This window comes from Malaclemys terrapin, chromosome 4 (assembly GCF_027887155.1).
Source record: "Malaclemys terrapin pileata isolate rMalTer1 chromosome 4, rMalTer1.hap1, whole genome shotgun sequence".
Lineage (NCBI taxonomy): Eukaryota > Metazoa > Chordata > Testudines > Emydidae > Malaclemys > Malaclemys terrapin.
In genome coordinates, this window is record NC_071508.1 from 150,812,894 (window position 1) to 150,828,666 (window position 15,773).

The following is a 15,773-nucleotide window of genomic DNA, read 5'->3' on the forward strand; positions in this document are numbered from 1 at the left end:
AGCAATAAAAATTTAAAGATCTGCAATATCCAGGGCCAAAACCTACTTGTTTTAACAGATTAAAAAAAAATCCATCCAATTTCACTCATAATCTTAATAGGAGCCAGTGCAGTCTTTGGAGCAAAGGTTAAATATGTTCCCTGCATAAAAGATCTATGTAAACAGGTAGATTCGGTAGAAGTTGAAGTTTCTCAGCATTTTATGCTTTTAAAATACTCAACCATTCATCCCATTGCCTGACACTAACCTTACTTCACCTCTAAACTGCTTAAGATTAATAAAGATCAACGTTCCTTAAAGACACTAACTTAGTGCCAGAAGAAAGCGGTTTATTACTTTGCTACGTTACAATCCATTACATAATAGTACAATGCAACAAGGTTCAATGTTAGGAGGAGAGAAACAGAAGCACTAAGTAGCACAACCAAAGACTGGCTTTAAAGAAGGCATGACCTAAATAGAAGAGAGAAACAGTTCAGCTTTGTTTAAGTGTTAGGAATCAGATTTGCCTCTTTTGTAGTATCTTTATGTTTCCAAAAATCCACAGAAAGGGAAATTGTTTGTAGTTGTAAACAAAGGATTTAGAAAGCAAACTCCAGTGTCATTAAATGCTGTTACAATTTCAGTTTCAAGAGACTAAATGGACAAGCTAAATACTTAGCAATTTTGGGGGAGATGGAGACAGGGAGTCAGAGAGACACTTTGTAAACAAAGAGGGCTCAAGGTTGACCACCTCAAAAATGACATATACCGCTACCTTGATATAATGCCACTTGATATAACACGAATTCGGATATAACACGGTAAAGCTCCAGGTGGACAGGGCTGCGCACTCCGGTGGATCAAAGCAAGTTCAATATAACACGGTTTCACCTATAACACAATATGATTTTTTGGCTCCCGAGGACAGCGTTATAACGAGGTAGAGGTGTACCTTAAAAATAAGTTTCTGGTTCCATTTAAGAGACACCACAATACTACAGATATTTCTTTTCCTAAGAAATTGTCATATGCATATGCAACAGGAGCACCTATTCCAAGGAGCTTTCAGCCACCTGTAGTGGTGGCTTGGGTCTATGGTCAGTCTGGACAGCAACATCTGTCACGGTTCCCCTTCACTTCCTGCCAATGACCAGATGCCCTAAAGATTCTAATAGCTACTCAGATACATAAAGAACAAAAATTAGGCCCAAAATGAACTATTTACTCCCTTAGAAGAGTTAAGCTTCCTTGCTCAGCTGCTGAAGCCAAACAGATGAGACAGAGCTCAGGAAAGAAAAAATGTTGCAAGTGTTCTACCTTCAAGTTGTCACTAACTTTAAAGAACAGTGAGAGTATGTGGAGGCTCTCCTGTGGACTGGCTTTGAAACAATAATGCAATGATGGACAAGATTTGAGTCTCAGAAACCGGTACACAGATGATGTTCCTGCTTTTTTGTTTGCAATAATAAAATCTCACTCATGGCAGAAACGTGATCACCTACCAATGGGTGCATTACATATAGCTATACATGTATACACACATGGGAATAAGGAAGTCTCCAGACCATCTCTGGAACATACAGTACTGGGTAGGGATAGGATCCAGAGTGACCTAGACAAATTGGAGGATTAGGCCAAAAGAAACCTGATGAGGTTCAACAAGGACAAGTGCAGAGTCCTGCACTTAGGACGGAAGAATCCCATGCACCGCTACAGGCTGGGGGCTAAGCAGCAGTTCTGCAGAAAAGGACCTGGGGATTACAGTGGACGAGAAGCTAGACATGAGTCAGCAGTGTGCCACTGTTGCCAAGAAGGCTGATGGCATATTGGGCTGTATTAGTAGGAGCACTGCCAACAGATTGAGGGAAGTGATTATTCCCCTCTATTCGGCACTGGTGAGGCCACACCTGGAGTATTGCGTCCAGTTTTGCCCCCCCAACCCCCACTACAGAAGGGATGTGGACAAATTGGAGTAAGTCCAGCGGAGGGCAACTAAAATGATCAGGGGGCTGGGGCACATGACTTATAAGGAGAAGCTGAGGGAACTGGGATTGTTTAGTCTCCAGAAGAGAAGACTGAGGGGGGATTTGATAGCTGCTTTCAACTACCTGAAGGGGGATTCCAAAGAGGATGGAGCTCAGCTGTTCTCAGTGGTGGCAGATGACAGAACAAGAAGCAATGGTCTAAAGGGGGGGGGGGGGGGGGAGAGAGAATAGCTCAGTGGTTTTAGCATAGGCCTGCTAAACTCAGGGTTGTGAGTTCTATCCTTGAAGGGGCCACCTAGGGATCTGGGGCAAAATCAGTACTTGGTCCTGCTAGTGAAGGCAGGGGGCAGGACACGATGACCTTTCGGGGTCCCTTCCAGTTCTATGAGGGGTGTGTGTGTGTGTGTGTGTATGTGTATGTATATATATATATATATATAAAAATAAAAAAGTTGTAGTGGGGGAGGTCTAGGTTGGATATTAGGAAACACTATTTCACTAGGAAGGTGGTGAAGCACCTGAATGGGTTACCTAGGGAGGTGGTGGAATCTCCATCCTTAGAGGTTTTTAAGGCCCAGTTGGGACGATTTAGTAGGTGTTGGCCCTGCTTTGAGCAGGGGATTGGACTAGATGACCTCCTGAGGTCTCTTCCAACCCTAATATTCTATGATTCCTTGATCTGCCTTTTGTGAACTATTTCTCAACAGGAATAATCTTCTCTAGTAACTTTTTTAAAAGACTTTTTCCATTGCTGTAGCATGAAGGGGACAAATCTAACAGATATTAAGATACAGGCCTTCTGAGCTCAGTTAAAAACTTCAACATTACTTAATGAAGTGAATATAATCTGTTTGTTCTGAAGTACAAAGTGTATCACTTGAGATGGAATGTGCTATAGCATTCCCTGAGTCTAAACTTGTTCCTTCGAACAGATTAGAATGGTTAATACTTAGAAAGCTATATGAAAGATTTTCCTGTTAACCAAAATGAATCTACGATGTCCAGCGCACCACACTATTATGTTTGGACAGTATTGCAAAATCCCCAAACACTTCATGTATGTTGTCAGAAAGTAACATAACATTCAGAAGGACTCCTGTAACCCTTTTTAATTTGTCTTTAAAGCCAAACATTCATGTAGAATTCCTGAAGTCAAGTTTTACTGAGTTTTTGTAAGCCCCCTTGAACAACAGTGTAATATCACGTCAGCATGGTTTTGCCTTCAAACTGAATGTGTAGGGAGGTCATGTGACGCAGCTGAGCAGCTAAGCAGTATTTCAATGAGCTCCCTACTAAATCCATTTAATATCTCAATAGCTAATTTTTTGGCTCTTCATAATTATATCATAGAAATAGCTTCTTACCCCAGTATGAATTTTTTATGAGCATCAGTGAAGACTAATCCTGCCAAATTTAACATCAAAACTAGCAGCTGTAGAAGAGTAGGGGCAGACCAGGATGACAGTCAAGGTGGCTGAGTCATTTGGTCTGCAACACCCAGCAATGTGGCCACCAAGATCTTGTAAAAAATTAAACAATCAGAAATTACAGTCCTGTCTACTGTTTGAAATATTTAAATACTCAGGCTCATGTTTGAAATATTTCCCATTATTAACATCAGTTCTGCTGTATCACTGTTAGCAACATCAGGATCCCATGTGAGAGCACTGGCTGATGACACTGTACCAACCAGATGTGCTCTAATCAGAGGGTTAGAAGACATGGTGTGGAGAGTGGTATCTGCAGAAAGGCCAAGCAGTTATATTTTGTTTGACTAGTATTTTCATCCCTCCATGACAAATTATTCAGCATACAATAAATAAGTTTTTCAGTACAGCCATAACCAGCCTATAAATATGGTATTTAGACATTTTAGTTTACTCCATACGCTTCAGTCACATAAAACCCTACAGTGACAAGTATAGGAAGGGTTTACTGCATCAGCATTTTCCATTTTATTTCAATGGAAATCCAGTTATACCTCTGGATCCCAGAGCAGGTTCAAAAGCAGTACTCTCTGATCCAACACACTTGATATTAAAAAGCCAGATTAGGGAATCAGCAGTTCAGTAATATTTTAAAAGTGTTTTTTTTTTTTTAAAAAGGAATTTTAGAAAAAGGAAGCCCATTGCAATGACCATGCTGGTGAGATAGCACAGGGATGGAGGCAGTGTAAATACTCTGATTAAATAAAATGGCTGAATCAATCTTCTGGAGAGTAGCTTATGAGTCACAGAAGTCCCTGGGGAGCACCTGCAATTTGTGTAGCTCAGTTTTAAAGTCTAAAGCTTTCCATGAGCTCTTAATCTTCTCAATATCCAGGTCAAGAGGGAAAGCAGACACATTCTTATGTGAGAGTAGAATTCCTTGATGCGAAAGTTCCAATACAAAGGAATCAAGCTCAAAATCCTTGGTTTGGAATTGTCTGATCTTACCAGGAATAAGACCTTCCTCTTTCTATGGTGTGCTGAATAACTCTAACCCTTCCTTCTGAGTCCTGATATTTCTAACTGCTGGAAGGAACCAGCTGGAAAAAAAGAATCTCTCCTACTCCAAGCCCTCGTGCTTTCTCAAGCAGGCAACAGCTTCAACAGTGCAGCACCACAGCGGCTGACCATCAGCTGCTGGAAGCCTGGCAAATTCCCAATGTAGACAAGGCCTCAGAGAGAGAAGCTTCTGAGAGGAGAGCTTTCAGCAAGAATTGAACTTGCAGGCAGCTGCTGCTCAAGGAGAGGAAAGTGGCTAATTGAACATGCTCTACCAAGTGACACCTGAGTCTAGCATGGGCAACAGGATGGAAACAAGATGGACCTGGAGGGAGCAGTCTGCAAGAGAGTCTGCAAGTTTTACCAAGTTCCCTTCCTTCCAGATCTTCTCAAAAGCTCATTAAGAAACCAAGCCACAGAGGAATTAATCCTACTGAGTTGAAGAGGCTGCAGGTCTCTTTCTTCAGATACTTACTTCTGAAGCAGGACAGCAGCAATTTTAGGATCCATTTAGACCAGGTACCTCTCAAGTACCTAACCAGGACTCAAACTCAGTGGATCTTCATCCTCCCAGGGGAGAAAGAGAATGTATCAAGATGAGAGGAGGTGCAGTAAAGGCCAGCAGAAAATGGCATAATGACTGTACTACAGGCTGGGCACGTAATTCCTTCCCCTGACCCTTGAGAGTAAGCATTATTCTTGAGTACAGTCCTAACCATCTGAACCAGATGTTAGGTAGTACTCAGGCTACTGGAGGGAGGTGAGGGCTGGAGTTAACATGGGGCTGCCAGAACTTCAGGAGTATGATTGCATGCACTTTGGTTGGTGGCAATGGTCAAACAGCTCACTATTCCACATGATGAGTGGGCTATTACAGCAAACACTATATCTAAAAAATAGCCTCTCAAACAGATTACTCAAATAATTAGGATCTCTGGTTTAAAACAATAATAGATACTGTTCCACACACCGGCAAGTACACTTATCTCATAGGAAAAGAAATGTGCCAAGCAATCGGAGGACACAGTGCGATTTCACACCAATGAGCAGCGTTGGACTAAAATGGAGAGGAATGGGGAGGCACATTGGCACAAGTTCACATACAAATTTATTTGTAAAATATGGCTTTGAATCCATCATCGTCAGCGATCCCTCGAGGCCAAGGATGATCTCTTTCATAGGTTTTATTTTTATGGGTCCTTTGGCGAGTGAGGAATCTAATCCTTGAGCCGCAAAGTCATTGGCAGGCATTGCAGGTGGTGTTGGAAGTCAGACTTGGGCCAAAATTGTGTGACAGTCATCTGTCCTTTCTTTTCTGGTGTTTTCCTGCAATCAGGACAAGGTGATTTTCCTCAAAAGTGGACGTCCCTTTTTTGACAAGTCTTCACCAGTTATCCCTATCCTGGACTGCTGTCTCCCAGTGTGTGGTGTCAATGCCGCATCTCTTGATGTTTATCTTGAGGATGTTTTTAAAGCGTTTCTTTTGGCCTCCCAGTTTCCTTTCTCCTTTGGTGAGCTGGGCATACAGCAGTTGTTTTGGTAAGCATACATCAGGCGTGAGCGCACAGTGCCCGCTCCACCTCAGCTGGTGTTGGATAATAAGGAACTCAACCCTGACGATGTTGGCCTCTGTGAGGACACTGACATTAGTGCGATGATCCTCCCACTTTATGTTGAGGATCTTCCAAAGAAAGTGCTGGTGCTGGCATTCCAGGTTTTTCAGGTGTTTTCGATAGGTCACCCAGAGTCACAGCCATAGAGGAGAGTTGGGACTACTACCACCACTTTATAAACTAAAAGTCTAATGTGTGTTCTGATGTCATGATTGTTGGCCAAAGGCAAAGCTGGCACAGCAGATACATTTTCACCTTTTTAAAACCCCAAGTTAAAGGCATCACTATGAAAAATGCATCAACACTCTTAAATATGATGTAATTAAAAAAACATTTCAGACAAATTGTCGTCTACTGAAACCACCATATATTGGTAATAAGTAGGGAACTTTAGAGCTAAACAATAACTGTAAAAAGACATGTGACATAAGTATATTACTTTAATACAAAACCACAGATCAGAGGCTTACTCAAGTTCAGTATATGAATGCAGAAGAGTAGAGTATTTGAAATTACAAGCAAAGTTCTAAGTAAAAAAATTTGAAAAGGCATTTCAAAATACAATAGTGATTAAATTAATGGAAATAAACAAACACTTTACTGTTGGTCTTATAATTTAGATTGTTGGCTACAACATCTAGAAATATTAGTTTGGCACCATAGCCATAAGAATGGCCATACTGGGTCAGACCAAAGGTCCATCTAGCCCAGTTTCCTGTCTTTGATCTCAGTCTCTCTTCCCCCCCCACCTCCCCAAGTAAAATCTTACAAAGCTCCATCTTTCTTTGAGAAAAGGGATTAGGATGGATTTAAAGGTGTATTCTGTTTATGTAAGTTTTTAGTAGTCCTGTAATGAAGTACTAGAATTCATTGACATTTTCCTTTAGGTTGTACACCACTGGAATGAGCCAAGGTGTTTTCAGAGATGAATTATCAATTCTTGGGAGCAGGAGAGAAGAAGGGAAGGGGCTAGATTATGTCTACCACAAAAACTTGTAGGAGGAACCTAATCTCAAATTGTAGAACAAGCAGTTCCCTGGACACAAGCTGTGGTGCTGATCAAACCTTTACCTTTTCTACTATATTAGAAAAGTCTTTGGTTATTCCTAACTGTTCTGAGGGTCCCCTCTTCTTACCAAACAGGAGAATCAGAAATGGCCAACAATATCTACATGGGGAACAAACATTTAATAATGGGTTCTTCAGTTTAAGCGGAGAAAGGTATAATATGACCCAATGGCTATTAGCTGGTACTTGACTGGAAATGAGGCATAATTTTTTAGCAGAGAGTGTACAGGGTAATTAACCATTTGAACAATTTACCACAGTGGATTCTCCATCAGTACTTTTTTTTTAATCAAGACTGGATGTTTTTCTTAAAAAGATCTGCTCTAGGAATTATTTTGGGGAAGTTCTATGACCCGTGTAATGCATGAGGTCAGATTAGATTATCACAATGGTCCCTTCTGACCTAGGAATCTATGGTTCCAATGGATCAACTCTAAGACCCTGCCATTTTTCAGACTGAAACAAGAGCTCTGCAAACAGGGAGTATTGCATCTATAGTTATCTGCTAAAATATGTGGTGAATTTTCAGCTGTTTTTCTAACATTATTAAAATTAGTCAAGAAAACAATTTCAGCCTAAATTACAGAGCCTGATAAAGATGCAAAAAACATTTTGACGCAATACTACTTGTTTAAGACCCAGCAAACACTTGGGAGTTGCATTAAGGAGAAGTGAAACAAGTAGCTGATTCACACTATACATATTAAGGGAATAACTGATTCAAGGATGCTGAAAGAATTGGAACTTGTATATAAACAAGTGGTCTCATCATAATATTGGAACTGAAAAGTTATGAGTAAGATAAATTATATTTTTACTAACGACCCATAACATTTATGAACAGTTTTGTGTCTGTTTCAGTACCACAATGCAGTCAAGACATCAGCTTACACCAATGGTTCTCAACCCGCGACCCAATCAGCACACAGCTGCGGTCCATGTGACATCCCCAGGACCATACAGGTAGTATTGGATATGGCCCACAATGGTAACTAGGTTGAGAACCACTGGTTACACAATACATATAAAGAAATCATCATAATCTTACTTGCGCCCATGGAAAAGAGAGCGGATTTATGCTGGAGTGAGCTGGATCTTCTCTCTTTGGAAAGTGATCTTGAATTACTTGGTTCATATACTGCAGGAGTGATAAACATTTTGTGCAACTTTGGGTTTATTCCTTCAGGAATCAGACGAGGGCTTTGCTGGTAAAAGTGAAGCATTTTGTTTTCTGAAATGGCTTTGTAAATGCTCTTTTTGTTGGACTGGCTTTGATTGTAAGTCTGTAAAACAGAGGATAAGTCACTTGTTACTGGAGAGTGTCACCTTATAACTACGAGAATTAAAAGAGCACTTGAACATTCATACTTTTGTTACATATTATATTTTTGAGTCCCCAAACACGTATTACAAAAACAAAAGAATACAGGCCAAATACATCAAAGCCACATTGTGACCCCTTTACTCAAATGAATCGCCCCAATGGAGTCAATGGAACTACTTGTGTGAGTAAGGGGTTCACAGAGGTGTCAGTAAGGGGTTCACAATCTGACCCCATCTCAGGACAAACAGAGGAAAAGGAGAAAAAGATATGGATGACAATAATCAGGTCATCTGATTACACAGAAAAACATGTCCACATCTTAAAAGTTCCAATTGGGGAAAAAAAACCCAAAACACAGAACAAAAAAGATTGCCACTCCCTTTCTTCCCACCCCATTCTTGCCGTCCCACTCACTTACCGTAGGCAAGTAAAATGAGGTGAAGAGATGGCCTGACAAATTCATTTATGAAAACGATTCAGACCATAATACATAGCACTGAAGAAAACACAGATATGTCTAAGAACATGTCATCTGAATAAGAAACCCCCAAGTAAGGCATAACTACAACAACAACAATAGTATTATACAGAATTTAATTTTTTTGTACATAGTATCAGAAGTGGGCATGTTCCTTGAGAGAGAGAGAGAGAGAGAGAGGTAGGAAGGAGAAAACCCTTGCCTGTAGGAGTTTAGAGTAATCCAGGTTAGATACAATGTGACTAGGCTTGGCCAAATTTGATTTTTATTTTTCAAATTTAGATTAACAGCTATGTTTTTAAGTATTTTTCTTTTAGATTTTTAGCTATTTAAATTTTCCCGGTTGTGCAAAATTATGGGGTTTAAAACTATAATAGGCTGTATACCCTTTCTTCACCAAGATGAAACTTCTGTATAAAACACAACAATACTATTTCTTTTGTTTTTCTTATTAAAAGCATGAAAGGACAAGTCCAATAAGATGCCAATTATAAGCGATTGCTTCTGTGATGCAGACATCTGTCTAGTAGGACCATACTGAGACGAGAGGCCATCAGTTGGCAACCACTTCTGGTCACTGTTAACTTGGACTGTATTTGAAAAGATTACTTATAAGTGAAGAATGCCAGCTCTCAATCAGTTTGCAAGAAGTTTTGGTTAGATGAGACTTTTTAAGGAAGAAAATCTATGTAGGGAAACAAACGTGCTAGTAAGGCCAGCATACTCCTTGAAAAATCTGTATGGAGTTGTCTGACAACCATCCTGAATAATTTTTCTCTTTAGAACCTATGGGGCTGAGCTTTCAAATGCCTCTTCTTACACTTGTTACTCCAAAATCTTTGGATGTAAACCTGAGACCTGATTCTCCACTCCCACCATTCCTCGCTTCCTTCCAAAAGTGGTGTTTGAGTTCCTCTGACCAGCCTGTGCTAAAGTGGAATCTAAAGCTTATAAATGTATGATCAGAACAGTCTGCCTCAAAGGTTTCCATACAATAACCTGAAGGTCACAGGAATCCAACTGCTTCAAAAGGAAGCTTCAGCAAAGGATCACATTAGTATCCCATGACATAGGGAGCTTTTAAACACGTACAATAATCAGGCATATTTTGTAGGTGGGAACTAAAAATATGTACTTAAGACATTTAAACAACATATTTCCCACCTTTTTCTTTTCAAATACAATATGCCCTTCTGAGAGGTTCCTCTTTAACAGACAGGAGTGACTTAGGATACCTTGTCTGAGAATCAAATCTCTCATCTCAAAATCTAAGCCAGATACAAACATCACATCTTGGACTGGAATAGTATTGAGTGAGAATGTTAAGCTGAGATGGCATGCTCAGCTCTTTAACAGTCACAGGAGATTTCCATTTACGTAGGTCTCCTCAGACCTCACCTCACATTCAGCACTGCTGTTCCAAGGTGCTTATCACTAAGGCTGCGATTTAGTCACTGAGGACACGGAATCCATGACTTCCAAAGACCTCTGTGACTTTAGGCAGCGCTGGATGGGAGCTGCAGGGTCCCGTGCTGCCTCCGGAGGCAGGGAGCTGTGAGATACTCCTACTGCACTCCCCGCCACCGCGAGTGCCAGAAGACTGCTGCTGCGCCTTGCTGCCGCCGTGAGTGGCAGAGGACCTCTGCTGCGCCTTGCTGTTGCCGGGAGCAGCAGGGGACCCCGGCAGCTTGGGGCCGCCAGCAGAGGGGGACCATGGAGCTCCAAGCCCTCACTCTAATGCCAGCTCTGCCACTAATTATTTTGTGACCTTGAGCAAGTCACAACCTTATATGCTTCAGTTTACCCATCTGTATAATAGGTATCATTACTTACCTGCCTCAAAGGCTTTGAAAGACTTAAGACTGAAAAAAACCCTCAAACACAGATGAAAACTTGAAGTACTAAAGTTCCACATTTCCGGAATGTGGCTATACAAAAGGAGGACTATCAAAGTGTATTTGCAAATCCAGCATGGGACATTTGAACTATTAATGCAAAGAGTTCACCATCATCATCAAGCTCCCCAAGATTTTAATCAATCTGCACGCAATTGTTTTGTGAGACTAAGTGATGAGACTGAAAAGTTAGAAAATACAACGAGAGATTTCTGAACTCACCCGTTGTTCCCGTCCTTCTGCAAGTATGACAACAATTCTGCCTTTCCGCTTGCGCCCAGTTCGACCCATTCGCTGCACAAGACGAATTGGACTTTTCTGAGCATCAAAACAGATTATGAGGTCAACTTCTCCAATATCTAAACCTTCTTCTCCTACACATGTAGAGACCAGTGTATTATAGCCACCTTCACGAAAGCATTTTACCACCTAAAAATGGATTAAAACACATATCATAAATCTCCTCTACTGTCCTAAATAAATCCTCACCATCTTTTTACATTCCAGCCTTGTGATTAAAATTTTTTCAGCTTGTTTTAAAATTGTAGAAGCACAATCTACCTCCTTCCAAAACAGTTAAGTATTCCATTTTAAACTGCTGACTAACAAATGCTGCGTGTCAGTATTATCAATGTTATTCTACCCATGAATACAGAATCAAGACGTTTCACACCTTATCGAGCCTCAAACTACCACATACACAAGATCAACCTACTCCTACTGATCAATTGTTCAATTTTACAAATATATATTTCTGCTACTCCACTAAGTCAAGACAGTCTAAAATCTTAAATTTTTAGAATTCTAAAAAAACTAGGGAAAAAAGCACTGTGCTCAATTCATTCCACGTACATTTCCATTCTTTTCAAATATCGCATATTTTTTATTAAAAGAAATCACACAACAAAATTATTAAATGCAAATATTTTCTCTTTCATACATTTCTTTTTGGTCAGATGATCTGAAAGAAAAATACTTTGCAAGTGGATGTCATGCTTCCCAGGGCTGAGAAGCACCTCACTATCTGACTTTAGGCTGAGGAAGCCATGTCTGTGTATGCTGAGGGGTCAGCTTCCCAGCCCCACTGGCCACGGGCAATACAAGCACTCTCTCTTCTAGGCCTACGCAGGCCCCACTCTCTCTATGCAGGTTAGCTCCAACCATCTCCCTGGAGTGTCCAGCTCCTGATCCACGAGACGTCTGTAGTATTCACAGATTTGCTACTTTCAAATCCCTACTTACCACTTTCACCTCAAGTCACTGCTCCACTTAACAGACAGAACTTAGATGGGTTTATAGAGAAGGCAAGTATAAGTTTATTTAACATAGCACAGAGATTTAAGTAATAACTAGGAGAAGTATTGGAAACAAATTGTTACATATAAAATAAAATCATAAAACGCATTCTAGAGCCTAAACGTAACTAACTACTCTCATGTGTTATAGACTATTGCTCACCCAAAGTCCTTTCAGCATTTTACAGCCAGGCTGGCTGCGACCCTCCTTTCATAAAACATACTGTTAGCTTGCCTCCTCAGTGAAGGATCCTGTGTGTTTCTTTGCATCCCTATATAACAGACTAGTCCTTTGGTCTTAGTCATAAGCAGGATACCCCTCCGCTGATTATGCAAATAGGCATTAATTGTGAGACACACAATACTTACGGCCCGATAAGAGAAAAGCATCTGTTACCTTCTGCCTGAAAGGAATATGTGCGAGGTCTGTCACTTCTTGGTGACTTGCCTTAGTTCCCAGGCCTTAAGAACATAGTTTTTAGTATAGATACATAACTCCTCAAATATTATGCATGCCTACTTTCACAATGATTATGATGACCGGTGGGCCCTTGGCTCTAAGTAGAGACCACACATGCCACCTTTTGGTGAACTGTTATGTAGATATCTGATCCAGAGAAACCCTGTAAAAACCTATGCACCCCTTGGACCCTCTCCAGTTGGCATCAAGAGGTCTCGAGATTACAGTTGTTTACTTAGTACAGTGGTTTACTTAGTACAGCAATTTACTAATGAAACTTAAAACTACACAGTCATTTCTATACAATATATATTAGCACATCACATTCTCTACATCCATCTTCTCAAACAAGACTGATTACATCTTTACCTCAAGCTGCTCTTTTTGTGTAAAGCCCTTCATGCTCTTTCCTGTGGCGTGGCCAACAAAGGTCATTACTCTGACAATTGGATGGTGCTGGGAAAGCATTTCAGCAATTTCTTGGACGCTGTCTCGAAACGAGGAGAAGATCATAACTCTGGTATCACTGGGTTTGCTTCCAGATATGCTTTGATCTGTTTAAGACAAAAATAAGTCTATGAGCTAGAAAAGGATTTTATATACACAATAAATAAAAAACACACGGCCAGATCACTCCTGCACTGGGCATGCGTAACTCCCATCACTTCAATAGGATAAGATTGTGCCCAAATGGATTCCATTTCATTTTTTGATTTACACAGTGTGCCCATCCCATTTGTGCTAGGAGCACAAAGCCATCCAAATTAACATAATGTTAAGAAAAATGTCAATTACAAACTTCCCAACCTATTAAAAAAAGAAAACTCTCCTCATTCACTACAGAAAGGATACAGTCACTCCCTGGAAAATACCAGGCAGAACTAACACTGGCTCTGCTCTGGAATTTGATCCAACAGAGGGCCCTGCATTGAGAATACCTTGTCCCCAAGTCACAATTTATTGTAGTGTATTACTTTATAAAGCCCAAAAGTGCACTCAGTAGATGCCTCAAAATAAAATTAAGACATGGCTGTGCAACAAAGAATCTGCAATTTAATTTCAGACCCAAATACATAATAACCAAACAAAAGAGATAACAAAAGTCAGGAGGGACAGGTGAAGTAAGGATGACTTACTAGCAATAAAAACACACAATACTCAGGAAAGGCTAGTGCACAGAATGGTAGAGCAGAAACATGGGGTTTAAGTTATAAATCAGGATAAACAGCTTAGTTGATGAACACATCTAGGTACTGATAGCCTTTATCAAATACTACTAGAAGTCTGCAACTTCGGCTTCCTGTGTGAGCTCTCAGCTCAATGAGTAAGAGAGCAATAGGCTAAGCTGCATACCAGGACTTCCATTATGCTGTGGCAGCGTCCAGACTGCAAGTTACTGAGTGTTGTAGATTCACACCCTGGCTTGCCATGTAGACAAGCCCCTAAAAGGCAGTTGTCCTGCCACTATCTAAAAGGCTCTGCTTTACCTACCATAGGGCTATATCCTGTCCCATCTATCTTCATACAGTCACATCACCTAAAAGATTGTGTTGTCTGTATTGGTTTTTGTTTATTTATTTTAATGCAGCAGGTAAGCTGTTCTTTTGTAGAAAGTATAAATTTTGTTTTTAATAATTTGATAATACACCTCTACCCCGATATAACGCGACCTGATATAACATGAATTCGGATATAACGCGGTAAAGCAGCGCTCCGGGGGGGCAGGGCTGCGCATTCCAGCGGATCAAAGCAAGTTCAATATAACACGGTTTCACCTATAACGTGGTAGGATTTTTTGGCTCCCAAGGACAGCGTTATATCGGGGTAGAGGTGTATTTTGAGATCGCAGGAACCAAGGAGAGAAAATCATAAGGGGTAGTGAGCTATGGAGAAGAGATAAACACTTTGAAAGTCAGATGTTATAAAGCACAAAGTGTTTTATTCAGTAGATCAGTTATTTAGTATTTGTAGTGCAGGAATGCCCATAGGCCCCAATGAAAAACTGTAGCTGAATTTTATTACGTATTTTCACAGCATCATTCTGGAGTTAAAACTGGGATTAAAATGGGATTAAAGCATGGTTTGTTGATCATTTGATGGGTAATTATCTGAGCTATAAGCAGTATGATTATGCAGTTCTGTGTACTCCTTCCAAGTACTGCAAATACGTTACCACCAGGTGACACAAAAGCCTGAGAGGTCTTAGAAAAAATCAGCATGCACACTTGATCTTTGTCTAGCTCTAGAAGGAGATCATGAATTACTGAAACTAACACTGCCTCACGGCAATACCCAGGCCTAACCGCTGTCTGAAATGGAATATGGCAATTGTAGGACTATAGGTAATATAAGAGCTCCTGTCACGGAGTGTGGGGGACACAAGGCCCTGCACCCCCGGCTTCCTGCGATTCACCATGACTCTCAGCCAGCCAGTAAAGCAGAAGGTTTATTTAGACGACAGGAACATAGTCAAAGACAGGTCTTGCAGGCACAGACAACAGGACCCCCTCGGTTAGGTCCATCTTGGGGTCCCAGGGGCACCACAGCCCCATTGGGGAGGGCAGAGCCCCGTCTGGGCTCCCTCCACTACCAGCCAGCTCCTGAAAACTCTTCCCCCAGTGTCTCCTCCCCCAGTCTTTGTTCAGTTTCCCGGCAAAGGTGTCACCTGGCCTCTAACCCCTTCCTGGGTTCTCGCGTTACATGCTCAGGTATCTTCCCTCAAGGCCAGTCTCCCATACCCCAATGCAGACCATCCTAGCCACACTCCCCTGCCTTCCCAGGCCAACACTCCCCACTCAGCATTCAAAGACCACATTAAGAACAGTCCCAGTTCGTCACATCTCTCCCCCCTTCGAGACTGAACTGAGCGGGTCACTTCAGCCAGTGACCTGGGGAAGTTCGAACATACCCACGTTCCCCTGGGTGCTCCAACATCCCTCCCATTCCTTGGTGAAAATTACACCAGACCCTTCCAGTTTCACGCCCCCCTTTAGGTCGGGTGTGCTCGATGGCACTCGTAGTTTGCATGTGGGAAGGTTTATGTGGTCTGTGCCCTTTCCCCACCCCAATACCTCTGGGGTTCCAATTGGGCTGGGGTCTTCTCCCAGCGTTCCAGTCTGGAGGTCTGTGATTCGGGCTCTCTTGGTTCAGAACCCCCCTTTTAACCTTGGCCACCCTCTGGAAAGGC

General features: G+C 41.4%; 1 protein-coding gene across 2 annotated transcripts in view; it reads right to left on the minus strand.

The window, feature by feature from the left end:
* The window catches only part of FANCM (FA complementation group M), a 137,797-nt gene that overhangs the window by 39,286 nt on the left and 82,738 nt on the right, over nucleotides 1–15,773 (minus strand). For both annotated transcript variants that reach the window (XM_054026571.1, XM_054026572.1), the window contains exons 9-11: nucleotides 12,956–13,140; nucleotides 11,054–11,260; nucleotides 8,183–8,417 (exon numbers count right to left, since the gene is read on the minus strand). In XM_054026571.1, the coding sequence (XP_053882546.1) occupies nucleotides 8,183–8,417; nucleotides 11,054–11,260; nucleotides 12,956–13,140 (627 nt within the window). The remainder of the gene's footprint in view (nucleotides 1–8,182; nucleotides 8,418–11,053; nucleotides 11,261–12,955; nucleotides 13,141–15,773) is intronic.